At 37.5% G+C, this 27082-nt stretch overlaps 1 protein-coding gene across 15 annotated transcripts in view; it reads left to right on the forward strand.

Annotated features, from left to right (window-relative positions):
* Positions 1-27082, forward strand: part of CDC42BPA (CDC42 binding protein kinase alpha) — a 331875-nt gene that overhangs the window by 86695 nt on the left and 218098 nt on the right. For 8 of the 15 annotated variants that reach the window (XM_054519250.2, XM_054519256.2, XM_054519274.2 and 5 more), the window contains exons 2-3: positions 14648-14805; positions 20763-20846. In XM_054519250.2, the coding sequence (XP_054375225.1) occupies positions 14648-14805; positions 20763-20846 (242 nt within the window). The remainder of the gene's footprint in view (positions 1-14647; positions 14806-20762; positions 20847-27082) is intronic. The other 7 variants (XM_054519311.2, XM_054519266.2, XM_024248084.3 and 4 more) reach the window with 1 other exon arrangement.

Consider the following 27082-nt stretch of genomic DNA (forward strand, 5'->3'; position numbering starts at 1 on the left):
TGCATATCCGTTAGTACTCTTAGATGCACTTAATTTTGATGCCGTGCCAGTTTCTTTCGTCTCACTCAGAAATGTGTTTAAATGGTTAACAGTTTCTCACATTTATGATATATAGGAAAGTAATTCAATGTATCTGATCTTCCATACTGACAGAAATTGAAGTTTTTGTTTTTTCATATGAATACTAGTCTCAACTTGTGTACTTAAAAAAGTGTTATTTTCATTGGGATAATTTGAAATTTACAGATGAAAGGAGAATTGAAGTCCAGTCCTCTTTGGATTACAGTGTGATTTATAAGTTCAGAGAAGAGAGATGGCCAGTTTTATAAACTTTTTTTTTTTTTTTTAATACTTTAGGTTTTATGGTACATGTGTGCAATGTGCAGGTAAGTTACATATGTATACATGTGCCATGCTGGTGCGCTGCACCCACTAACTCGTCATCTAGCATTAGGTATATCTCCCAATGCTATCCCTCCCCCCTCCTCCCACCCTACAACAGTCCCCGAAGTGTGATGTTCCCCTTCCTGTGTCCATGTGTTCTCATTGTTCAGTTCCCACCTATGAGTGAGAATATGCGGTGTTTAGTTTTTTGTTCTTGCGATAGTTTACTGAGAATGATGATTTCCAATTTCATCCATGTCCCTACAAAGGACATGAACTCATCATTTTTTATGGCTGCATAGTATTCCATGGTGTATATGTGCCACATTTTCTTAATCCAGTCTATCATTGTTGGACATTTGGTTTGGTTCCAAGTCTTTGCTATTGTGAATAATGCCGCAATAAACATACGTGTGCATGTGTCTTTATAGCAGCATGATTTATAGTCCTTTGGGTATATACCCAGTAATGGGATGGCTGGGTCGAATGGAATTTCTAGTTCTAGATCCCTGAGGAATCACCACACTGACTTCCACAAGGGTTGAACTAGTTTACAGTCCCACCAACAGTGTAAAAGTGTTCCTATTTCTCCACATCCTCTCCAGCACCTGTTGTTTCCTGACTTTTTAATGATTGCCATTCTAACTGGTGTGAGATGGTATCTCATTGTGATTTTGATTTGCATTTCTCTGATGGCCAGTGATGATGAGCATTTTTTCATGTGTCTTTTGGCTGCATAAATGTCTTCTTTTGAGAAGTGTCTGTTCATGTCCTTCACCCACTTTTTGATGGGGTTGTTTGTTTTTTTCTTGTAAATTTGTTGGAGTTCATTGTAGATTCTGGATATTAGCCCTTTGTCAGATAAGTAGGTTGCAAAAATTTTCTCCCATTTTGTAGGTTGCCTGTTCACTCTGATGGTAGTTTCTTTTGCTGTGCAGAAGCTCTTTAGTTTAATTAGATCCCATTTGTCAATTTTGGCTTTTGTTGCTATTGCTTTTGGTGTTTTAGACATGAAGTTCTTGCCCATGCCTATGTCCTGAATGGTAATGCCTAGGTTTTCTTCTAGGGTTTTTATGGTTTTAGGTCTAACATTTAAGTCTTTAATCCATCTTGAATTAATGTTTGTGTAAGGTTTAAGGAAGGGATCCAGTTTCAGCTTTCTCCATATGGCTAGCCAGTTTTCCCAGCACCATTTGTTAAATAGGGAATCCTTTCCCCATTTCTTGTTTTTGTCAGGTTTGTCAAAGATCAGATAGTTGTAGATATGTGGCATTATTTCTGACGGCTCTGTTCTGTTCCATTGATTTATATCTCTGTTTTGGTACCAGTACCATGCTGTTTTGGTTACTGTAGCCTTGTAGTATAGTTTGAAGTCAGGTAGTGTGATGCCTCCAGCTTTGTTCTTTTGGCTTAGGATTGACTTGGCGATGCAGACTCTTTTTTGGTTCCATATGAACTTTAAAGTAGTTTTTTCCAATTCTGTGAAGAAAGTCATTGGCAGCTTGATGGGGATGGCATTGAATCTGTAAATTACCTTGGGAAGGATGGCCATTTTCACGATATTGATTCTTCCTACCCATGAGCATGGAATGTTCTTCCATTTGTTTGTATCCTCTTTTATTTCCTTGAGCAGTGGTTTGTAGTTCTCCTTGAAGAGGTCCTTCACATCCCTTGTAAGTTGGATTCCTAGGTATTTTATTCTGTTTGAAGCAATTGTGAATGGGAGTTCACTCATGATTTGGCTCTCTGTTTGTCTGTTATTGGTGTATAAGAATGCTTGTGATTTTTGTACATTCATTTTGTATCCTGAGACTTTGCTGAAGTTGCTTATCAGCTTAAGGAGATTTTGGGCTGAGATAATGGGGTTTTCTAGAGATACAATCATGATATCTGCAAACAGGGACGATTTGACTTCCGCTTTTCCTAATTGAATACCCTTTATTTCCTTCTCCTGCCTAATTGCCCTAGCCAGAACTTCCAACACTATGTTGAATAGGAGTGGTGAGAGAGGGCATCCCTGTCTTGTGCCAGTTTTCAAAGGGAATGCTTCCAGTTTTTGCCCATTCAGTATGATATTGGCTGTGGGTTTGTCATAGATAGCTCTTATTATTTGGAGATACGTCCCATCAATACCTAATTTATTGAGAGTTTTTAGCATGAAGGGTTGTTGAATTTTGTCAAAGGCCTTTTCTGCATCTATTGAGATAATCGTGGTTTTTGTCTTTGGTTCTGTTTATATGCTGGATTACATTTATTGATTTGCGTATATTGAACCAGCCTTGCATCCCAGGGATGAAGCCCACTTGATCATGGTGGATAAGCTTTTTGATGTGCTGCTGGATTCTGTTTGCCATTATTTTATTGAGGATTTTTGCATCAATGTTCATTAAGGATATTGGTCTAAAATTCTCTTTTTTGGTTGTGTCTCTGCCCGGCTTTGGTATCAGGATGATGCTGGCCTCATAAAATGAGTTAGGGAGGATTCCCTCTTTTTCTATTGATTGGAATAGTTTCAGAAGGAATAGTACCAGTTCCTCCTTGTACCTCTGGTAGAATTCGGCTGTGAACCCATCTGGTCCTGGACTTTTTTTGGTTGGTAAGCTATTGATTATTGCCACAATTTCAGCTCCTGTTGTTGGTCTATTCAGAGATTCAACTTCTTCCTGGTTTAGTCTTGGGAGGGTGTATGTGTTGAGGAATTTATCAATTTCTTCTAGATTTTCTAGTTTATTTGCGTAGAGATGTTTGTAGTATTCTCTGATGGTAGTTTATATTTCTGTGGGATTGGTGGTGATACCCCTTTATCATTTTTTATTGCATCTATTTGATTCTTCTCTCTTTTTTTCTTTATTAATCTTGCTAGTGGTCTATCAATTTTGTTGATCCTTTCAAAAAACCAGCTCCTGGATTCATTAATTTTTTGAAGGGTTTTTTGTGTCTCTATTTCCTTCAGTTCTGCTCTGATTTTAGTTATTTCTTGCCTTCTGCTAGCTTTTGAATGTGTTTGCTCTTGCTTTTCTAGTTCTTTTAATTGTGATGTTAGGGTGTCAATTTTGGATCTTTCCTGCTTTCTCTTATGGGCATTTAGTGCTATAAATTTCCCTCTACACACTGCTTTGAATGTGTCCCAGAGATTCTGGTATGTTGTGTCTTGGTTCTCGTTGGTTTCAAAGAACATCTTTATTTCTGCCTTCATTTCGTTATGTACCCAGTAGTCATTCAGGAGCAGGTTGTTCAGTTTCCATGTAGTTGAGCAGTTTTGAGTGAGATTCTTAAACCTGAGTTCTAGCTTGATTGCACTGTGATCTGAGAGATAGTTTGTTATAATTTCTGTTCTTTTACATTTATTGAGGAGAGCTTTACTTCCAAGTATGTGGTCAATTTTGGAATAGGTGTGGTGTGGTGCTGAAAAAAATGTATATTCTGTAGATTTGGGGTGGAGAGTTGTGTAGATGTCTATTAGGTCTGCTTGGTGCAGAGCTGAGTTCAATTCCTGGGTATCCTTGTTGACTTTCTGTCTCGTTGATCTGTCTAATGTCGACAGTGGGGTGTTAAAGTCTCCCATTATTAATGTGTGGGAGTCTAAGTCTCTTTGTAGGTCACTCAGGACTTGCTTTATGAATCTGGGTGCTCCTGTATTGGATGCATATATATTTAGGATAGTTAGCTCTTCTTGTTGAATTAATCCTTTTACCATTATGTAATGGCCTTCTTTGTCTCTTTTCATCTTTGTTGGTTTAAAGTCTGTTTTATCAGAGACTAGGATTGCAACCCCTGCCTTTTTTTGTTTTCCATTTGCTTGGTAGATCTTCCTCCATCCTTTTATTTTGAGCCTGTGTGTGTCACTGCACGTGAGATGGGTTTCCTGAATACAGCACACTGATGGGTCTTGAGTCTTTATCCAATTTGCCAGTCTGTGTCTTTTAATTGGAGCATTTAGTCCATTTACATTTAAAGTTAATATTGTTATGTGTGAATTTGATCCTGTCATTATGATGTTAGCTGGTTATTTTGCTCGTTAGTTGATGCAGTCTCTTCCTAGTCTCGATGGTCTTTACATTTTGGTATGATTTTGCAGTGGCTGGTACCGGTTGTGCCTTTCCATGTTTAGCGCTTCCTTCAGGAGCTCTTTTAGGGCAGGCCTGGTGGTGACAAAATCTCTCAGCATTTGCTTGTCTGTAAAGGATTTTGTTTCTCCTTCACTTATGAAGCTTAGTTTGGCTGGGTATGAAATTCTGGGTTGAAAATTCTTTTCTTTAAGAAGGTTGAATATTGGCCCCCACTCTCTTCTGGCTTGTAGGGTTTCTGCCGAGAGATCTGCTGTTAGTCTGATGGGCTTCCCTTTGTGCATAACCCGACCTTTCTCTCTGGCTGCCCTTAACATTTTTTCCTTCATTTCAACTTTGGTGAATCTGACAATTATGTGTCTTGGAGTTGCTCTTCTCGAGGAGTATCTTTGTGGCGTTCTCTGTATTTCCTGAATCTGAATGTTGGCCTGCCTTGCTAGATTGGGAAAGTTCTCCTGGATAATATCCTGCAGAGTGTTTTCCAACTTGGTTCCATTCTCCCTATCACTTTCACGTACACCAATCAGATGTAGATTTGGTCTTTTCACATAGTCCCACATTTCTTGGAGGCTTTGCTCGTTTCTTTTTGTTCTTTTTTCTCTAAACTTCCCTTCTCGCTTCATTTCATTCATTTCATCTTCCAGGGCTGATACCCTTTCTTCCATTTGATCGCATTGGCTCCTGAGGCTTCTGCATTCTTCACGTAGTTCTCGAGCCTTGGTTTTCAGCTCCATCAGCTCCTTTAAGTACTTCTCTGTATTGGTTATTCTAGTTATACATTCTTCTAAATTTTTTTCAAAGTTTTCAGCTTCTTTGCCTTTGGTTTGAATATCCTCCCGTAGCTCGGAGTAATTTGATCGTCCGAAGCCGCCTTCTCTCAGCTCGTCAAAGTCATTCTCCGTCCAGCTTTGTTCCGTTGCTGGTGAGGAACTGCGTTCCTTTGGAGGAGGAGAGGTACTCTGCTTTTTAGAGTTTGCAGTTTTTCTGCTCTGTTTTTTCCCCATCTTTGTGGTTTTATCTACTTTTGGTCTTTGATGATGGTGATGTACAGATGGGTTTTTGGTGTGGATGTCCTTTCTGTTAGTTTTCCTTCTAACAGACAGGACCCTCAGCTGCAGGTCTGTTGGAGTACCTGGCCGGCCATGTGAGGTGTCAGTCTGCCCCTGCTGGGGGGTGCCTCCCAGTTAGGCTGCTCGGGGGTCAGGGGTCAGGGACCCACTTGAGGAGGCAGTCTGCCCGTTCTCAGATCTCCAGCTGCTTGCTGGGAGAACCACTGCTCTCCTCAAAGCTGTCAGACAGGGACATTTAAGTCTGCAGAGGTTACTGCTGTCTTTTTGTTTGTCTGTGCCCTGCCCCCAGAGGTGGAGCCTACAGAGGCAGGCAGGCCTCCTTGAGCTGTGGTGGGCTCCACCCAGTTCGAGTTTCCCGGCTGCTTTGTTTACCTAAGCGAGCCTGGGCAATGGCGGGCACCCCTCCCCCAGCCTCGCTGCCGACTTGCTGTTTGATCTCAGACTGCTGTGCTAGCAATCAGCGAGACTCCGTGGGCGTAGGACCCTCTGAGCCAGGTGCGGGCTATAATCTCCTGGTGCACCGTTTCCTAAGCCCATCGGAAAAGCACAGTATTTGGGTGGGAGTGGCCCGATTTTCCAGGTGCCGTCTGTCACCCCTGGAAAGGGAACTCCCTGACCCCTTGCGCTTCCCGAGTGAGGCAATGCCTCGCCCCTGCTTCGGCTGGCACACGGTGCACTCACCCACTGACCTGCGCCCACTGTCTGGCACTCCCTAGTGAGATGAACATGGTACCTCAGATGGAAATGCAGAAATCACCTGTCTTCTGCGTGGCTCACGCTGGGAGCTGTAGACCGGAGCTGTTCCTATTCGGCCATCTTGGCTCCTCCTCCAAACTTTTTACTTATTTCTTACGTTCCTTACTAGATTTTTTTGGTAGCTGTTGACGGGATATTTTCTGCTATGTTTTTTTCTTTCTTTTTCTTGAAAAATATGAAAGCCATTTATTTATATATCCTACTTCATTAATATTAATTACTTTAGTTACCAGCTACCTTAACAAATTACCTTGTTTCTAGTAGTTTCCTTTTTGTTTATTTTAAACTTTTTTAGTTATACAATTGTATCTTCTACCAAAAATAATAAAATTTGGAGTCTGTACATTGACAATTTCCCTATTAGCTCTCTTGACTCTTTGAGTTTTGATTTTCAGCTTAAACTCTCTATGTAATTGCTCTTACCTGTGCATTAATTTTATTCTGCAGTGTAGTTTCTCCATTTTCTTTTCTCTCCATCTAACCCTATTCTGTTCATCCTTAGATTTCAGGAATTCTTTAAAATATCTAATCAGCTGATGTTACTCTTAACTACTTTCCGGTGTTATTATGGTTTATTTTTGACAACTTATATTGTCTGTCATCTCATGAGCTTGAAGGTGGGAGGGAAGTAAATGAGGGTCCCTAGTTTGCCATCTCAAAACAGACTCTATTTAGACTATTTAAATACTAACTTAAAAAGAAAACATAACAAAAGTCAATGTTCCTGGCTCTTATTCTTCAGTAACTGAATATTTCTTGGCTGGTCTTCGCAGCTGAGGTTCTTTATACTACTTCAGTGTTTCCATCCTTTGAGAACTCCAAATCTTTCCTGTTTCTGCCTCTACATGTCATTGATGAAAGTCTTCATTCCTTGTACCATAGATCCTGGAAGTTTTGATACTTTCCATCTATAGGCTATGATATAGTTGCATCCTGTTTGAGCTGTGCAAGGAGGTGAGGTTCAAACCTCTTCTCTTTGCTTCTGGGTTTTAACTAGTATATTACAGCTAGATCAGGTTCAAAATTACCGAATTTGCTGTTAAAAGGGATCAAGACTTAAACCTGGAGCCAAACTGGAGATTTCCAGTTATTTTCTCCTAAATGCAAAGTTGGGTTCTGACTTGGAATCTCAGAGTAGGCTCCAAGTATATGTATCCAGCTAGCTGACTTGAGGTTTCCAGCCAGCCTTACAAACCAATTGGCTAGTGGAACAGAGAACAGTATTGAAATATGGGCATCCAGGCCAGTTGCTAGAGGACAGATCTTGAGTCCTAATCCATTTGAGTTTATTACAAGGACAGAAGTGCAGTGAAAGGGAATTACTCATTTTTCTTTTTCAACATTTGCCTCTTGAATCAAGAGAGAGGGTGGAGCCTCTCTTGCTTGTGAGGCAGGGTGTTTCCACAGCTGGTAACTTGAACTCTAGGAAGAAAAAGGTAGCAGGATAAATTTTACGGAAAAGGGAAGTAGAGCAGTGTGCTTTGCCCAAGCACTTATCTCCTTTGATACAGTTCCTTCAGATACTTTGAAATGACTAATGCATTATATTTAAGGCCACTAGTACTAGTCATTGTGTTTTCAAGGAAATCAGAGGTATTCCCTGCTTCACTAAATGTATTTGTCATTACCAATTGCTTCTTTAAAATTATCCTATATTTGGAAATCAGTGAAAGAATTGCGGCAGAAAGAAATCAGTGAAGGAACTGAATGCAAGAATAAATCAGGAGATGAAGAGTTTATGAAAATGGGAATAAAGATATAAAATACTTTTATTGTTCTAATGGGGAGATGAGAACACCTATACAACTTCTTCCTAGTATTTGTACTTACGACTATTAAATTCCTTATTTATGTGTTTAATGTTTGTGTTCACCAATAAAGTATAATCTCTGTGAGGTCAGGGAGTGAATTTCTCTTATTTTATTCCCTACTTAGAACAGTGCTTTTAAATGTATTTTTTCTTATCAAGGGCTAAAAACATAGGAAAATGAAGTTCTTTTTTTCTTTCATGCTTCCCTCTTTTGACTAATGAAAATAATACTTATTAATCATCTACTATAATCCAGTAATTTACATGCCCTTGAGTAGGGTTGCAGTTTAATCAGCAAGGGGGAGAGGTACACAGGATTGATACCCACTTCTGTAATTTGAGGGCTATTTTTCCAATTTTATTTCTATTCACAGGTAACAAAATTGATGTAGTTTTATAAACATTAATATAATGAAATTTTCTTACCAAATATTTAGTCTTTTTCCCATGTATTGAAATATTTCTATGTAAATCTGATTTCTTATGGCCCCATAAAAGTCCATTATGTGGATATTTGATAATTTACTTAACCATTTCTTTATTGTTAAGCTAGAATGTGTGCTCCATGAATATAAAGATTTTTTTCCCTCTGTTAGCTTGTTGCAGTTTCCTAGTACCTACAACAATGTCTAGTGCATAGTAGGTGCTCAATATGTATTTGTAGCATGAGTGAAAGAATGCGCTCTATTTTTTCCATATTATAAATGCCTTGTAAAACGTTTTTGTACCTAATGCTTTCACTACACTTCAAATGATTTTCTAAGAATAAATTTCTAGAAGAGGACTTGCCAGTTGAAAAGACATAGAAAAGGTTGTATGATTTCAAATTAGTTTTCTAATCTAAAATAATGTTATCTGTGGCTGTTTTTCTTTATACTTTAATTTTATAAATTTTCTATAACATATTAGGATCAAAAGAGTTATTTTTTTTCTTTTAAGTACATTTTTATTTATTCAGAGAGCAGTGAGCAGTCTTCTAACTGGAATATAAGGTTTTTGTTGGTGGTGGTGAAAGATGAGGCTTGAAAGGTCACAGCTGGGTGTGGTGGCTCACACCTCTAATCCCAGCACTTTGGGAGGCCGAAGTGGGCCAATCACCTGAGGTCAGGAGTTCGAGACCAGCCTGGCCAACATGATGAAACCCCATCTCTACTAAAAATACAAAATTAGCCAGGTGTGGTGGCACGCACCTGTAATCCCAGCTACTTGGGAGGCTGAGGCAGGAGAATTGCTTGAACCTGAGAGGCAGAGGTTGCAGTGAGCCGAGACTGTGCCATTGCACTCCAGCCTGGACAACAAGAGCGAAACTCCGTCTCAAAAAAAAAAAAAAAAAAATTAGTTGGGCAAAGCAGTGAATGGCTTGGTATGCTATGCTGAGGACCTTTATTCTGCAGGAATCAGAGTCCTGTAAACTATTAATAAGCAGAATACAAAAACTTCATAAAATAAATAAAAACAAAAATACAAAAAGGCAGAGTACAAATGCCACCTGTCTTTTGAAAGGGTTATGTCCCGGTGAACCCACTGTAAATTAAAAGTAAGGCTTGAAGATGCATTTAATATACCTAACCATCATAGCCTACCTACCATAGCCTAGCCTACCTTAAACGTGCTCAGAACACTTATGTTATTAGCCTACAGTGGGGCACAATCATCTAGCACTACTTACAGTGTAGAGTATCGGTTGTTTGTCCTCATGACTGCATGAGAGTTGTGGCTCGCTGCAACTGACCAGCATCCTGAAACAGTCTCATATGGCTTTCTATTGAATTCATGTTGTTTTTGTACCATCTGTAAAGTTGAAAAATTGAAAAATCGTTAGTTGAACTATTGTAAGTTGGAGACCATCTGTAGTGGTATCGTTCAAACTCTTCTAGAAAGGTAATAGTGATAGTGCTGAGGAAGGATTGGATAGAGAAGGGGACAAAGGGAGGTGCTAGATTTCTCACTCTCTAGTCTCCATATCTCACCAGTCACCAACTCAGTATTTCTTCAGTTTCTTCCTCTTTTTCTTAGTTAGATCCTCTCACCTCAATTACTGCTATAATTTTCCATGTCTTTCCCTGCCTTAAAACCGTTCTCCACAGAGCTGCTAGTAATCTAGCTAAAACTATCTGCGCAGAATGGTTCCCCTGTTATCTGTATTTTTAAGGTTCTAGTTTATTAACATGACATACAGCTTCTCTACTCTTTGGACCCTTCAGCACCATTTCTTGCTACTCCCTGTTGTGCTTTTTATGTTCCTAGGAAAGAAAACTGCTTATTGTCCTGTGTATCTTCTCCCCCACACATATTCCCTGCCTCTGTGCCTTGCTTATGCTGTCCCTACTTCCCAAACTATCCCTTCCTCAGTCACATCCATTTCAGTCCCCTTTTTCTGGAGTTCACTGTGTAAGACTCAGGTGTCAGCCACTTCATTTAAAAAACTTTTAGCATACATATTCACATACTATACACTTTCCTCCTCTACTCCCACTTTGGGGTCAAGGACCTCTCTTCTTTACTTTTTATAGGATCCTGATTTTTACCTCTCCTTTCCCTGTAGTACTGTTATGGTACTGTCTGTGTACTGCTGTTTAGGTGTGTTTTGCACAATGGACTGTGAGAATTTGGGGGGCAAGAACTTGTGGGGGCCAAGGGTCCAACCCTTGTTATTGATCCAACCTTTGGCTCTCTGAAAGTTTGCTGAAAAATTAACGTACAAAAAGCAGATTAATAGGAGAAAAGGCATACAAATTTATTTAACATGTATCTGTGGGAACCTGTATGATGAAGACCCCAAAATACAGGGGAAATTGCCCATTTTTATACTTAGGTTCAATAAAGTATAGACAGCTATGTAGAAATGTGATTGGAGAAGAAAAAGGGTATGATCTAATGCTAACAGACTGAGTGGGGAAACCCAGCAAGGCCTGTGTGTCTAAAGTCTTCTTGGCCTCTCTGTGCAGCATTCCTTCCTTCCAGGTATGGGGCAGGACCCTCTCTGGAACGGGGGTGTGATGACCTACAATGAAACAGGTAAAATCTGATAGTTTTTTTTGTTGTTGTAGTTTCTTTGTTTGAGACAGAGTCTCGCTGTGTCCCCCAGGCTGGAGTGCAGTGGCGTGGTCTTGGCTCACTGCAACCTCAGCCTCCCAGATTCAGGCCTTCCTCATGCCTCAGCCTCCCGAGTAGCTGGGACTACAGGTGCCTGCCTATTTTTTTGTGTGTTTTTAGTAGACATGGGGTTTCATCAAGTTGGCCAGGCTGGTCTCGAACACCTAACTTTAAGTGATCTGCCCTTCTTGGCCTCCCAAAGTGCTGGGATTACAGGCATGAGCCACCGTGCCCAGCCATTTTTTTAAAGACAGGGTCTCATTCTGTCACCCAGGCTGGAGTGCAGTGGTACAATCACAGCTCACTGCAGTCTTGACCAAGCTCCCATCTCAGCCTTCCAAGTAGCTGGGATCACAGGCATGCATCACTATCCCTGGCTAATTAATTTTTTTTTTTTCTTTTGTAGAGATAGGGTCTTCCTATGTTGCTCTGGCTGGTCTCGAACTCCTGGGCTCAAGTAATCAGTCTTCCCTCTGCAGCCTCCCAAAGTGCTGAGATTATAAGCATGAGCCACCATGCCTGGCAGTAATTTCTTTGTAGCCAGTTTTCATAACAAAAGGCTGAGGGAAAGCTAGAGTAATATTTTTAGGTTTTATGGCTGGCTTTGAGGAAAGGGAGTTCTAGTTTCTATGACCTAGAGAAGAGGGATTCTAGTTTCTGTGGCTTACCTTGGGGGAGAATGGGACTGAGAGACAGAGCAGGAGAAGGTCAAAGAAAAACTTCTGTGTCTATTGCAGCTGAGTCCTTCATTTTGGAGTATTGTTTTCTGAGCCCAACAAACTTTTTATTCAGCTTTGTGTTCTCAGCAGTTAGCATAATGTATAGCATATAAGTGGTAAAAAAAAAAAAAAAAAAAAAAGCCTGTTATTTTTCAGTTGAAATAATGAGGCCTTAAACTAGGTCAGTGGTAGTGGGAAGGGAGGGTGGGTGGGAGAAACAGATGCAAAAAAGTCAACTTTGGATGTTAGTGATAAATTAAAGGTATATAATTTATAGATGAGGAGATTTGCAACTTGAGTGAATTTGATATACAGATTTTCGACTTCTTAAATTTAAGACATTTGCTGAACACGCTAGAGAGATGACCAGTAGGCAACTAGAAATGAGGGTATAGATAGTAAGAGACAGGGATTTTGGAGTTGCCAGCATATTGGTATTAACTGAGGCTTTTGAATAGATAATATAAGTCAGGAAGGAGAGGAGATGTAAAAAAGGTGGAGTAGAGATCCTTGGGGAACAATATTTAACAGGTTACAGCAAAAGAAAAATTAGAGAAGTATATGAATTGTCAGCAGTGCCCAGTAATAAAGGGTAAAGCAGATGAGAATTGAGAACAATTTATTTGAAATTAGACAGTTGTTACTGAACTTTGAGAGAATAATTTCAGTCTAGTAGAGTGAAATAGAAATTAGATTGAAATAGGTGTTTGAAAGAGGTTGAGAAGCAAACAAATGATGAGCAAGTGGAAAAAGCGAGCATGTACTACTCTTTCAAAATGTGCTTTTTGGAGAAATGTGTTGTGGAAAGGGATGTGGTATCAGTTCCTTGAGGAAAAGGTAAAATGGGGGTGATGTTTTTGTTCATATTTTTGTTCTTGGATGGGGAATGGTCTTGGAAAAGTTTTTCAATTGATATCCAGGAGAAAGGGGGATTGAAAGCAGGAAATAAATTTTTAATGGAATAAGGACAGGAAGGGAAGGAAGGAGAGGGTCTGGGATCAAGATCTCAAATGATACTGTTAGCCCTGAAAAGTGGTAGGGTTCAAAAGGAAAAGAGGTATGGAAGCGCAAAAACATTTAGAGTTGGCATGAGGGAATGTAAAAGGTCTGTTATCTATAAAGTAGGCAACCAGGTCATTAATTGCTGGTGAAGAGTAGATCGGACAGGAATGGGATAGTTTGTGGTGGCAGGGTGGCACAGGACATTTTGGAAGATTAGTAAAGTTCTGTTGAGAGTGATAGAATTAATGTTAGGACTGCAGGTAGATTTGAGGGTTCAGCTGAGATTGAGCTATGGAAATAAAAAACAATAAAAAGACAAAGTATATATATATTCTTATATATATTATTCCTTACATAATATATATATCCTTATATATAACCTTGTTTTATATATATCCATATATGTATGTATACATATATGTATATCCATATATGTATGTATACATATATGTATATCCATATATGTATGTATACATATATATGTATATCCATATATGTATGTATACATATATATGTATATCCATATATGTATGTATACATATATATGTATATCCATATATGTATGTATACCATATATATGTATATCCATATATGTATGTATACCATATATGTATGTATACATATATATGTATATCCATATATGTATGTATACCATATATGTATGTATATCATATATATCTCCATATATGTATGTATATCATATATCTCTCCATATATGTATGTATACATATATCTCTCCATATATGTATGTATACATATATCTCTCCATATATGTATGTATACATATATCTCTCCATATATGTATGTATACATATATCTCTCCATATATGTATGTATACATATATCTCTCCATATATGTATGTATACATATATATATAACACATGACTTTTTTTCATTAAAGAGACTAAAAAAAAGGGAATTGAAAAATTACTTATAGTTGCTCATTAGGATATGTAAGGCAGTTAGTTAAGGACAGCCAAATTTGCTCTGCTGTCCTGATGCTTGGAAGAATTAAAGAATGGAGTACAGGGCTGGGGAGTTGGTGGCAGCAGATAGCAGTCCAGCAATCCGTCAAGTCCTGCCTGGTCACAGGTCAGTGCCATTTAAACTTCCAGGATCAAGTCAGAGCACTTGACGCATGACTGATAGTATTTGAGATTTAGTGTGAGGTGTCTTTTAAAATTTTTTTTGGTGTGTTCTTGCTGTATGTGTGTATTGATTAAAATATGTAAAATAAAAGCAACAGGTTACTGGTAATTAACTCTTATTTCAAGACAGAATTGATTTTGTATAGAAAGTTAGTATTGGCTGGATTATGAGCTTTACTGCTTATTCATTCCTGATGAAAATATCTCTGCTGGGCTTACATACCCTGTAGTGTTTATGAACTAGTAGGTTTAGAAATGAAGAGACCCTAGAGAGATAATCATTTCCTCCAAGATGTTTTGTCTTCTACCAGGAATTTGTCAATAGATATATAGGCCCAATGGATAGGCTCACCTCTGCATGAATGTTTAATAGGAGCATTTCTATCAGTTATGCTCTTTCTTAAAAAAAAAAAAAAACCATGAAAATAAATGCATCATTTATGTAACTCTTATAAGAAATGCATAAATCGTGGGAAACAGTGAGCAAGATATAATTGAAATTCAGCAGCTCAGTGAGTTACGAACCTTCTCTCTACAACTCAATTGTGTTAGTTACTGCTTAACTTAACGCTGGGTTTTCCTTTTTGCTTTCAGGAAAACCTTTAACTTACGCCCTGGGTGTTGCCTGTCAACAGTTTCCTGGTGGCTCACCGCTTCTGCCTGCTCCAGCCTTGCTCCGGCAGCTTCAAGGCTTCTGGGCTTCAGAGCTTGTTGTGAAAGCTTGCTGCTTTGGCCTGCTACCCCTGCTTCAGGTGTCAAAAGCTTTTAATTAGCTTGCTTCCTCTAATTACTTTAACTAGGCCCTTACGTGTCTGCATAATCCAGTTCTAGGGTCTGAAAGGAGAATTACCTTTAGCCATTCATTCTTCTTTAAAAAATCTTTTACTTTGGCTCTCCTGGCATTCATGGGAGAGTAAGAAGTTATATTGCATGATTCACCTTTGATGGTGCTAGTCTTCAGTCTGTAGGGGCAAACTGGTGTGAGCATACTGTATTTTATAGCCAGTGTTTGTTCTGATTGGTTGATGCCCATGCTGTCCCAGTTTTAAAGTATTTTGACTATTGCTACTGAATATATAAATTGTGTCTCCATAGAAAGGCTATCTCTAGCTGGTTTAATAAACTCTTTGTAGTGTTTTTAGTTTGCTTATTAAAGATAAAATTTAATTCCCTCTCCCATTTTTAATATTTTGAACACAAATTGGTTGCTCACAGAACAGTTTTTAAAAACGCAGATACAGTGATTTCTATACATTTTGTAATGATCACCATTAACGTGTCAATAGGTATCAGAATTACAGGTATGATGAATGGGAAGAGCTCTTCCGTACTTATAGAACTATTTAGTACTTAGAGCAGTAAAGTATACTAGCTCTCTTATCAGACAGCCAGGTACATATTCTGGTTCTATTACTTATTAATTTTGTCACTATGAGTAAGTTAATTAACTTCTCCAAACATTAGTTTACTAATTTAAGTGGGGATTGTAGAATCTGCTTTAGATTGCTGTAAGGATTAAATGAGGGGTAATATATGTAATATGCTTAGCTCAGTGCTAGGCACAGAATAAGCTTTTTATAAATAAGAGTTATTTTTTGTTATTTTATTATTATTAATCATAAATGATAGTAGATGATATGTAGGGGAAATTAAAAGGTGAAAAAGACAATAAGCAGTGAGCAGCAACAGATAAAAGATAATAAAGGCCAAGTTGTGAAGTCAGGACTTCGATGCCTGTTAAGAGAGCAGAATGATCTGGAATAAGCTGATAGATGTTTAATAAATCACAAAATACACAGTTGTATCTCTTTTGTCATAATACCTTATTTTTGAGTTTTAGTGTCAGTTTGGTTGTATACTTGCAGCTGAGAATATTGATGCCGTAAACTTTGCATGTATATACACCCACATAGATTACCAGTCATTCATCATTAATTCAGCTGATGTTTATTGAGTACCTATAGATTCCCAATTACTAGGTGTGTACTAGTGAACAAATAGGAAAAAAAAATCCCTGCCCTCATTAGCTTGTATTGTAGTGAATGAAGCAAACAATGAACAAAATACATGAATAGAATACATAGTTCATGAAATAATGATAACTAATGGTAAAGGGAAGCAAAGAAATGGGTTAGAAAATGTCAAGGGGTAAAGTGACATTTCATTGAAGGAGTGAGAGAGAAAGCTGTGTGGCTTCGTGGGGCTAGAATATTCCAGGCCTAGGGATCAACAAGTGCAAAGGCTAGTTGGGATTGAGTGCGGTGATCATTATAGCTGGAGCAGAGTGAACCAGGGGGAGAGTAGCATGAGGTCAGGGAAGGTGGAGGCCAGAACACGTTGGCCCTATAAGGCATAGTAAGGATTTTGACTTTTACTTGGAGCGAGATGGGAAACCATTGGAAGCTGTGGGGCAGAGGATTGTCATGATCTGAGCTACATTTCAAGAGGATCAACTGTGGCTTCAGTGCTGAGGTTAGATTGTGGGATGAGAGGGCAGAAGTAGAGAGGTCAGGTAGGACAATCCAGGCAAGATTTTCTTTTCTTTTTTTTTTGAGACAGAGTCTCACTCACTTCAGCCCGGGCTGAAGTGCAGTGGCACGATCTCAGCTCACCGCAACCTCCGTCTCCCGCGTTCAAGCAATTCTCCTGCCTCAGCCTCCCTAGTAGCTGGGATTACAGGTGCCCGCCACCACACCCAGCCAATTTTTGTATTTTTAGTAGAGATGGGGTTTCATTATGTTGGCCAGACTGGTCTCGAACTCCTGACCTCAGGTGATCCACCCACCTTGGCCTCCCAAAGTGCTGGGATTACAGACATGAGCCATGTAATGGTAGCTTGGAATGGGTTGGAACAGAGGAGGTATGGTGAATGAATTCTTACTATATGCAGGAAGACTAGATTTATAGAACTCCGTGGCAACTGTTTCTGTATTCTACAACCTGTAACTTAAGAATGAACATAAAAAACTGTTACAGCATTCTGTAACTGCAATTTGTAACTAGTTTGTAGCTTCAAATGATAATACATTCTGTTTAAGAACTGATTTGTATACATTTGTCACTTAGTGATTATTTCTGTAGTGTTTACAGAAATAATTCTTGAATTATTATTACAGGTTTTCTAACATCATGTTTTTACTATGAAGTCTTTCAAGACATTGCTAGTGTTTTTAAAAATACATCTTTGTTCTGTGTTAAACTATAGTCTTGTAGTTCATACTAAATGTACTTTTAATTTTGATCAAGCTAAACAAGAAAGGACATTTTAACAGACTACACTTTTACATGTTAAGCTATGGTTCTTGAAAACACAGGACCTGAGGTTAGAGTTCTGAGAGAATCCTCCTCTTCTTGATTTTTAGCTACTGAAGTGAATATCAATATGACTTGCAGTGTTAAAGGAGAAAAGCAAGATCAGTTTGATTTTATTTTATTACTTTGTAAGCCTCATATTCTTTTCTCATCATTTATCAATTCGATAATTCAAGAATATTTCCTGAACTGACTTTTATTTCACCACACTCACCTTATTCCAGAAAAGATTTTAGGTAGCTCATGAAACTTTGAAAATGTTTTCCACCCTGCAGCAGCCTGGCATTCCTGATGACCACACACATGTGTAGTCTCATTTTAGCCCTGATCAGTTACACCACAATACCTTGATAATTAGCGGTCATTTCATGACCAGGATGTGATGTGTGGTATCCCATACTACCTCATTCCATGCTTCAAATTTATGTGTTTTATATAGAAAATGTAGAAAAGCAAGTAGAAATTGCATCACTTAGAAATACCTGATCTTTTGATAAAGCATAGAAATTTATGGTACATGTTTTATGTGTGTGTATATATATATAGAGAGAGAAAAAAAGTCACAGTGTACATACTTTAATAAACTTATTTGTTTAACATTATACTGTGAACTTTTCCCTATTAACATTCCTCAGTAATTTTTCAAGTGTATGAGTAATTTTTCTGTCATACTGTGAGATACCATATTTAGTCAAATTGATCATGTAGACTATTTAAGTTCATTTCAATATTTTCCTATTGAAAACCACACTGTGGTGAATATTGTGGCTTAGTTTTTATTTGTATATAGATATATTCATTTGAGGGTATTTCTATCCATATTTCTATGTAAATATATTTGTCATAAGTCTAAAATTACAGAAAGTTAGAAATTAAAGAGATAAAAGATTTTTTATTTTGGTAGTTAAACCGAAGAAATTGAGAGTTATATTCTTTGCCACGTATTAGAGGTAGAGTTGGCAGTGAAGAGATTGGGCTGTAATGTGCTTAGTGCAATGCCTGGCACATAATCATAGCTAACACTTATTGAATGCTTACTAAGCGCCAGACCCTTGAAAAACTTAAAAATATTTTTCACCCTGCAGCAGCATGGCATCCCTGATGACTGCACAGGTGTGTAGAATGGGTCTCATTTTGGCCCTGATCAGTTACGCCACAATACCTCAACAATTAGTGGTCAATAATCCCAAGTACAAGGATTATACTTGTATTAATTTTTCAAATCTTTACCACAATGATATAAGTATTGTTATTAACCCCGTGATCATGACAAGGACACTGAAGTATTGAAAGGTTAAGTTTTTTGCCTAGAGTTATAAAGCTAAGGACAAAACTAGGATTCAAACCCAAGTAGTCTGGCTTCAGAATCCATGCTATCACCACTCCCCAAAACAGCCACAATAAATGTTAGGTAAGTGTTTGAGTGTTAAATAAATATTAGGCATCATCATTATTCCTACTGCACAGTTGTATATTCCAGAGGTTGTTTTGGTTCCAATATTTTTGGATTTTAGAAAGATAATTTAGTTTGTATACTCTATTTTATATAACATTCCCATTGGGGTTTGGAGCAGCACTTCATAAACAGATACATTCACATTTCTTCAATGAAGCATGTTTGTTTTTATACTAAGTGAGATTAAAAAGCAAGAATATTAATAGCCTGATGTCACTACATGCTGTCAAATGAGTTATGAAAACCTTTTGTCTTTTAGAATTGCAGATAAGGGATTATGGACCTGTATAAAACTCTTACCATAGTGCCTGGCATTTAGAACACACTCCTCCTTCTACTAGATCTATACTAGTAGTATTGGGTGGGTACTACTACTACCACTACTGTTATTAGTAGTTATCATCAGATGCATACTTACAGAAAACTGGTGAACTGTAGAGTACTGCTAGTACTTTTCTCACATTGTGACCTTAGTAGGGGAAGATACCTAAGTTTTGGAGTCTTTCAGCTATTCTTCCCTCAATCAGAATAAGAGGGTGTAAGTCATAACGTTCTGTGTGTTTTCCCTGCCCTAAATTTAGTCTTGTATAGCTTAGTGCTCCTGTGCCTCTGTCCATGTGCACTCCCAATTGTGCAGGGTTTGATTTTAGAGTCTAATCTGCAGTAGCTCAAGTGGTGTGTTCACCCCTTCAGAGATCTTAGTGAAATAATGTTTCAAGTTTTTCCTTATTCTTTATTACAGCCCTCTTTATGAGCCCATTGGGAGAACAATTTAATTGTTTGAAATTGAGATACTTCCTTTTCTTTCTCATCCATTTTAATTGATGAAAAACTATAATCACAGTCATAACCACTTATAACAATTACCAAGAAATATTTAGTATTTATACACTTACTGTAATTACATGGTCATGTTACTTTTATTGCAGTCTGATCTAAATATAAATTTATTAAATAACCTTGATATGCACATTTGCTATTAAGTTTTTTTTTTTTTTTTTGCACTTGAATTTAAACCTATACTCTGTTTTTGGAAATATCCCATTGAACAGCAGTTTGAAGATCTGCTGTATATGGTTTGACCTCCCTGTCTGCGTATTAGGGTAGCATTTCTCTTCCTCCCCACCCACCCCCAGTAACTGGAAGCATCCTCGTTCAGCCTTTATTTTCCTCTTTTGTAGGCTAGCCTCTGGCCTATGGCAAATCCAATGGGCTGGAAGTGGTCTTACAGATTATCTGGTTAAACTGAAGCAGAGAGAGAGAGAGAGAAATGTAATCAATTTGTTGAGAGTGAGAAAGGGATTTTATTTATTGTGTTTGATAGTTTTTGATCCGCAATTGAAATATAAAATACAGAAATAAATGTTCCTTTTTTTTCTTTTTGGAAGGGCTGTGTAAAGTTTAGTTTTTGTAAAATTGTTAGTTTTAATTGCTCTCTATGCGTATGTATATGCGTGTATGTGGTTTGGGGGTTATGGTATAGTATATAACAGTATGTGATATGAAAAATGGATCATTTTCAGTTTATTTCATATTGTTTGATCCTCACAGAACATATTTGTTTTGGCAGCTGGCCTTCCTTGTAACATAGTGTTGGAATTTTGCATGCATTATTTAATAAGCTCTAGTTCTTTCCTGTTGAACATTTTGTTCAGTTTCTTAGTGATAGTAGATATTGAGTTTGAATTCCAGGGCAGAAAACTTGGAAAGGGGGCTATAATGTATAATTACCAACTAATACAGTGTTCACAAATACAATTATTAGTTTGGCACATGTTCACTAACTTTTTCATCTGGCAACATTATTTAATTTAGGATCTTAGGATTTGAACTGCATTTACATTAATTGGTATTTATTTTTTTACAGAGAGGAAAAAGGAAAATGGATGGCTGAAAAAATTGTCATTATTTTAAAATTTATATTTCCTTTATCTTTTCTAGGTTGCTGTAGTAAAACTAAAAAATGCAGATAAAGTATTTGCCATGAAAATATTGAATAAATGGGAAATGTTGAAAAGAGCTGAGGTAAGAGTCTTATGTATTGGAATATATAAATATTTTAGAAATATTTTTCAGGAACTATAAAATTACATACAGCTCATTAAATATTACTTGGTAACATTTTGTCTATGATGACATTTTTTAAGGCATAAAAGACAAATTCGACACAATTGTGATATAATTATGATAAAGGTTACAATCCATAATGCTAATTTAATATTAGTGGAATACTAAATGGAAACCCTTGTAATGTGGGGCTTATGCAGCTATATTTAAAGGATGTCTGCAAACTACTTTCTTTTATAGAAAGACGTTTTGTAGTGGTTGATTTCTAACGTGACATAACTTGTTTATATTATTCTGTATTTATCTGTATTCTGCTACAAAAAAAAGTCAGCAGCAGTTTTCAACATGCCCTCTAGAAATTCTGTTTAATGCTGATTATGCAGTCACTTTGTGTTTTGTTTTATATTACAAGAGTTGTAGTAAAATCTAGTAGTGCAAGAACTGCCTGCATTTTTATGTAGATTTGAGGGAAGGATTGGCTGGAGTGATGTTAAAAATATCCAGCAGCTGGTATGGCCTGGTCAGAACTGATGTCACACATAGATTTGGGGTGGAGTTCTGGGGGGTCCTCTGCTGTGCTGTATCATGGTGAAGGGTTGAATGGGATAGGCATTCTGGGGCTTCAGGGAAGCAGAACTTAACTGGTGTAGAATTCTGTCAGTATTTTAGCTGGTAAAAGGTGATACTGACGAGCAGGCTGAGTAATAGCCCTGGAAGTTGGTAAGATCAGTAAGAAAATAACGAGAAATTCACCTTTAGAAATCTTTATCTGTCAGTACTTGTAGCAACCCAAAGATGAACAAAGGTAAAGGGAAAAGCAAAAAGGGTTCCCATGATGGTAGTGAAAGTAAATACTTCATTATTTATTTTTTTGGAGAAATTTGAAAACATGAAGAAACTAATAATCACTTTTGTTCTGTTACCCAGAATTAATAACATTTTGGCCAAGTTTTTGCTTTTAGGTTTTTTTTAAAAACTAAAAAAAGAGAACAAAAACCCTCAGAAGTGAAGCACAAATATGTTCTTTGTAAAACAAATAATAGCATATTACAGATAAAGCCAAAGTGTTCTTTCACCACCCAAGTCCATCCTTTCTCTAACTCCCAGAGGTCATTATTACTTTTACAATACTATTTCTTCATTAAACTTTTTTTTTTGTTTTTATATATTTAGGAGATGCAGGTGCAGATTGCTTACATGCATATATTGCATTGTGGTGAAATACCCATCTAGTGAACCCATCACCCAAATAGTGAACATTGGACCCAATAGGCAACTTGTCAACCCTCACACCCTTCCCACCCTCCCACCTTTTGTAGTCTGCAATGTATTATTCCACTCTGTATGTCCATGTGTACTCATGGTTTAGCTTCCACTTATAAGTGAGAACATGTGGTATTTGGCTTTCTGAGTTTTTTCACTTAGGATAATGATCTCCAGTCCCATTCATGTTGCTGCAGAAGATAAGATTTCATATATGTATTTATGTGTATATATACACACATACATACATACATACATATATGTATACACACATCACATTTTCTTCAGTCCTGCATTAATGGATAGCAAGATTGATTCTATGACTTTGCTATTGGGAATAGTGCTGTGATAAACATATAAGTATAGGTATCTTTTTGATAATAATGATTTTTTTTCCTTTGGGTAGATACCCAGTAGTGGGATTGCTGGATGGAATGGTAGTTCTGAGAAATGAGATACTGTTTTCCATAAAGATTATACTAATTTACATTCCTATTAATAGTGTATAATTGTTCCTTTTTATCTGCATCCCCCCAGAGGTAATTATTGTATAGTAATATCCTGTTTGACAAAGTATCTGGGAGCTTTAATGTCACATGTATCACTGGGATATGTACCACTGTCCATTATATTCAACACCTTAGTTTTTACTTTTAATTTCCCTAAGACTGAATTGCCTTACTGTCACTGGTTGGATTTCTCAAGGAGTAAATACCGAGATTGAGTTTATTGTGCAGATATTTGTTAGGGATTTCTTTTGAGAAATCCCTACCTGTAGAAGGGAAGGGAGGGAAATAGGATTTGTAAAGTTGTCCCATCAGCCTCAGTTGATTCCACTGGGAGCTCTGTAGCAGAAATGGCTCTTGAGAAGTGTCCTACATTGGATCAAAATGTCTAGACCTTTATACACCTGCATCTACTAGTCAGTGGACATGGGCTACCCCTGAAGGACATGGCCTTGGACTGCTAGGCTTTCTTCAGCTGATGCAAACCCTGAACGTGTGACAGCATTCCCAAACTATTTGAGAAAACTTTTATCTTTTAGGCAGAAATTCTACATTGAAACTTTTAAGGAAGAATTCACTTTAAAATAGAAATTGTATTTCTATTCTTGAATAAGCAGATCTTTTTAAAAACAAAAACATTTCTAAGAATCCTTCTGACCATGACTTACCCAACTTTGGAAAACAAGACCTACCAGTGATGCTTAATAAATTACAAATGAGCAGCAAAATTTCTTGTTTTTTATTTGTGTATTGTTGATGCTTTAAAACAATTTTTTCAGAGGTTTATGTCCAACTTATTTACCTTATTCTGTTTCAAGCGATATGTCAAATATATAATTAATGAGATACGGGTTACTCAAAGGTGCTAGGAAGCCTCCTCTCTTTCTATACCTGGGCAGAAAGGTATAATAATATAATAATTGTCTAATAATTTCACAGGTTTATCATTTACAAACTTTGCTAGTTTATCACCAGTAACTCTACAAGTTCATCATTTGCAGACTTTGCTAGTTTATCAACAACCTCCTAAATTAACGAATTAACTACTGCTCTCAATCTGTTCTGTAAATTTTACTTCTTCACGTTTGTTCAGTGAGTACTGACTTTGCTCATTAAGAGATGTCCTTACTCATTTCATGAGGAGATGCAGTATAGTTTACAGAAACACTCACTGTCTTGAGAGTTAAACCTTTCTATAAAACCTTTTAAAAATATTTTTTTTTTATTTATTGAGGCAGAGTCTTGCTCTGTTGCCCAGGCTGGAGTGCAGTGTTAGGATCTTGGCTCACTGCAACCTCTGCCTCCTGGGCTCAAGGAATCCTCCCACTTTAGCCTGGGACTACAGGCACATGCCACCACACTCAGCTAATTTTTGTATTTTCTGTAGAGATGGGGTCTCACTATATTGCTCAGGCTAGTCTCAAACTCCTGGGCTCAAGTGATCTGCCTGCCTCGGCCTCCCAAAGTGCTGGGATTACAGGTGCGAAGCCACTGCACTGGGCTGAGAGTTAAACCTTTCTAAGGCTCAATTTTCTCATGTATAAACTGAAGATAATAAGGTCTCCTAAGTAGGGTAACAGTATATCTTAGTTTATCTGTGACAGTGCTGATTTATGCCTATTTTATTAGTTTTTCTATTGTTGTTATCCTTGTTTGGCTATTTTTATAATTGTTACTGTTAGTAAAGCAGTACACAAAGTAAAAAATGAACAAATGCAAGTTCCCTTTTCTCCCTCAAATACCCCCAGTCCTTCTGTCTTAAGTAGATCATTAGTAAGGGTTTCTTATTTATCCTTAACAGAAAATTTTTTGAGACAGAGTCTCACTCTATTGCCTAGGCTGGAGTGCAGTGGCATTGATAGGAATCATTTAATAGCTAGATATTTATGGATAAAATCATATGATGTCTGGGGTTTGCTTAAAAATATGTATATGCTCCTGTGTGTGTGGTGCTAGGGGATGGTAGCAAGTAAGTGAGGATCTAAATGAAATAAGATTGACCAAGAAAATAATTGTTGAAGTTGAGTACATTAGTAGGAGGGAGTTTTTATACTAGTTTCTCTACCCTTGTATACGTTTGAAATTTTGTATCATAAATAGTTTATATTGTTTATTTTCTTATTTTAATTAATGTTTTTGAAGAGACAGAGTCTTGCTCTGTGGCCCAGGCTAGAGTGCCATGGTGTGATCATAGCTCACTTCAGCCTCAAACTCCTAGGCTCATGTGATCTTCCTGCCTCAGCCTTCCAAGTAGCTAGGACTACAGAGATGCTTGCCACCAGCCTGGCTGATTTTTTTTTTTTTTTTTTTTTTTTGCCTGTAGAGACAGGGTCTTGCTATGTCGGGCAGGCTGGTTTCAAACTTCAGACCTCAAGCGATCCTCTCACCTCACTTCCCAAAGCATGGGACTGCAGATATGAGCCACCACTCCTGGCCTATTATTTTTATTTTTTAATAATAATTTTTTTAGTTAAACAGTTTGGCGTAGATTAGAACTCAAAGTTTAATATGTTCTGTTGACTAAAGTCTTTGGAGCTTTTTTAAGTTTTGAGTTATTAGTCAAATTAAATAATGAATGTTTGTTTAATTCTAGCTAGAATGTTTATAAAATTTCAGATTGCTATTATAGTGAGATAAAGCCAGGAGAAAGTAGTCTCCTAGGCTCTGACAGTCTTTACAAATTCTCTAAAATGTTAGCAGTAAACCATAACCTCAGGTCGGTTAAATCATAAAACAGGACTTAGTAGTAAGTATGTAAAGTGCTTTCTGTTTTCCCGTTAGAAAGAACCAGAGCGGCAGGGCGCGGTGGCTCACGCCTGTAATCCCAACACTTTGGGAGGCCAAGGCGGGTGGATCACGAGGTCAGGAGATCAAGACCATCCTGGCTAACACAGTGAAACCCCATCTCTACTAAAAATACAAAAAATTAGCTGGGCCTGGTGGCACTCACCTGTAGTCCCAGCTACTCAGGAGGCTAAGGCAGGAGAATTGCTCAAACCCGGAGGCGGAGGTTGCAGTGAGCTGAGATGACACCACTGCACTCCAGCCTGGGCGACAGAGCGAGAAAAAAGAACCAAAGCATAGTGTTGTATAGATTTTAGTAATTTAATTGTTTTGTGGATCATGGCTGTTGAATTTATCTTGTGGGAAATAATAATCACTTATTATATGTAGCATACTGTTTGATAATATTTTTAGTGTATCTGAAATATGGTGTAGCCATTAAGAAAAAATTAGGTAGATTTCTATGTACTGATATAGAAGGATGTTCAAATTCATTGTTACTTGAAAAAAAAAAAAAAACAACTTACAGAGCACTATAATCTCATTTGTATAAAGACCAAAAAATATAGGGGAGGTGGGATACCATGTGAATATATAATCTGTGTGTGTGTGTGCACGTGTGTGCACATGCATGCTTATATAGACACAGATTTTCTGAGGATTTTGACCAAAGAGTTAATAATGGTAACCTCTGGACACAACAATTGGGCAATGAAACTATGGAAACATGACTCAGGGAGACTTTTACTTTCTTAGAGTTATCTTTGAAGTTTCTGTCATAGTGTTATTTTTGTTTCTTTTTAGTTAAAAATTAAAGATAATGTATTACAAAATTATGATACATAAGATTGATTTTTAGGCTGGGTGTGGTAGCTCATGCCTGTAATCCTAGCGCTTTGAGGGGGCTGGAAGATTGCTTGAGCCCAGTAGTTCGAGACCAACCTTAGCAAGATAGTGAGACCTCATCTCTAGAAAGAAATAAAAAAATTAGCTGGGCATAGTGGTGTGCACCTGTAGTCCCAGCTACTCGAGAGGCTAAGGTGGGAGGATCACTTGAGCCCAGGAGCCTGGGCTGCAGTGAACTGTGATTGTACCACTGTACTCCAGCTTGGGCAATAGAGTGAGATCCTGTCTCAAAAAAAAAAAAAAAAAGTTAAAAAATTATTTTTTATTTTTGTTCATATATTTCTAAGGTTCTTTGGGATATACTTTTATAGTAGTGGAAGTGTATTCTCAGAATAAACTACAACTTTAAAAAATCAATTTGAAAAAACAATCCATTAGAGAAAATGGACAAGGGAAGTGAACAATTAAAAGACAAAGTTCAGGTGTCCAGTAAGTGTACATAAAGGTATTTATCTGCACCTGTAATTAGGAATATGTTAATTAAAGGAATGATATTATTTCACACCCGTCATGTTGGCAACCACTTAAAAGTCTAATAATGTCACATATAGTTGAGGATATGGGGAAAAGCAGAGATTTCATATTCTGGGTGGAGATAGTAATTGGTATAGCACTCAGGAAAGACAATTGGCTAAATGGTAGAGTTGAAATTTGCATTTAGCATTTCTACTTCTAAGTGTATACAGTGGAGAAACTCTTGCACATTTGTACAAATATGTTTATTCCAACATTGTA

Source organism: Pongo abelii, chromosome 1 (genome assembly GCF_028885655.2).
Source record: "Pongo abelii isolate AG06213 chromosome 1, NHGRI_mPonAbe1-v2.0_pri, whole genome shotgun sequence".
Taxonomy (NCBI): domain Eukaryota; kingdom Metazoa; phylum Chordata; class Mammalia; order Primates; family Hominidae; genus Pongo; species Pongo abelii.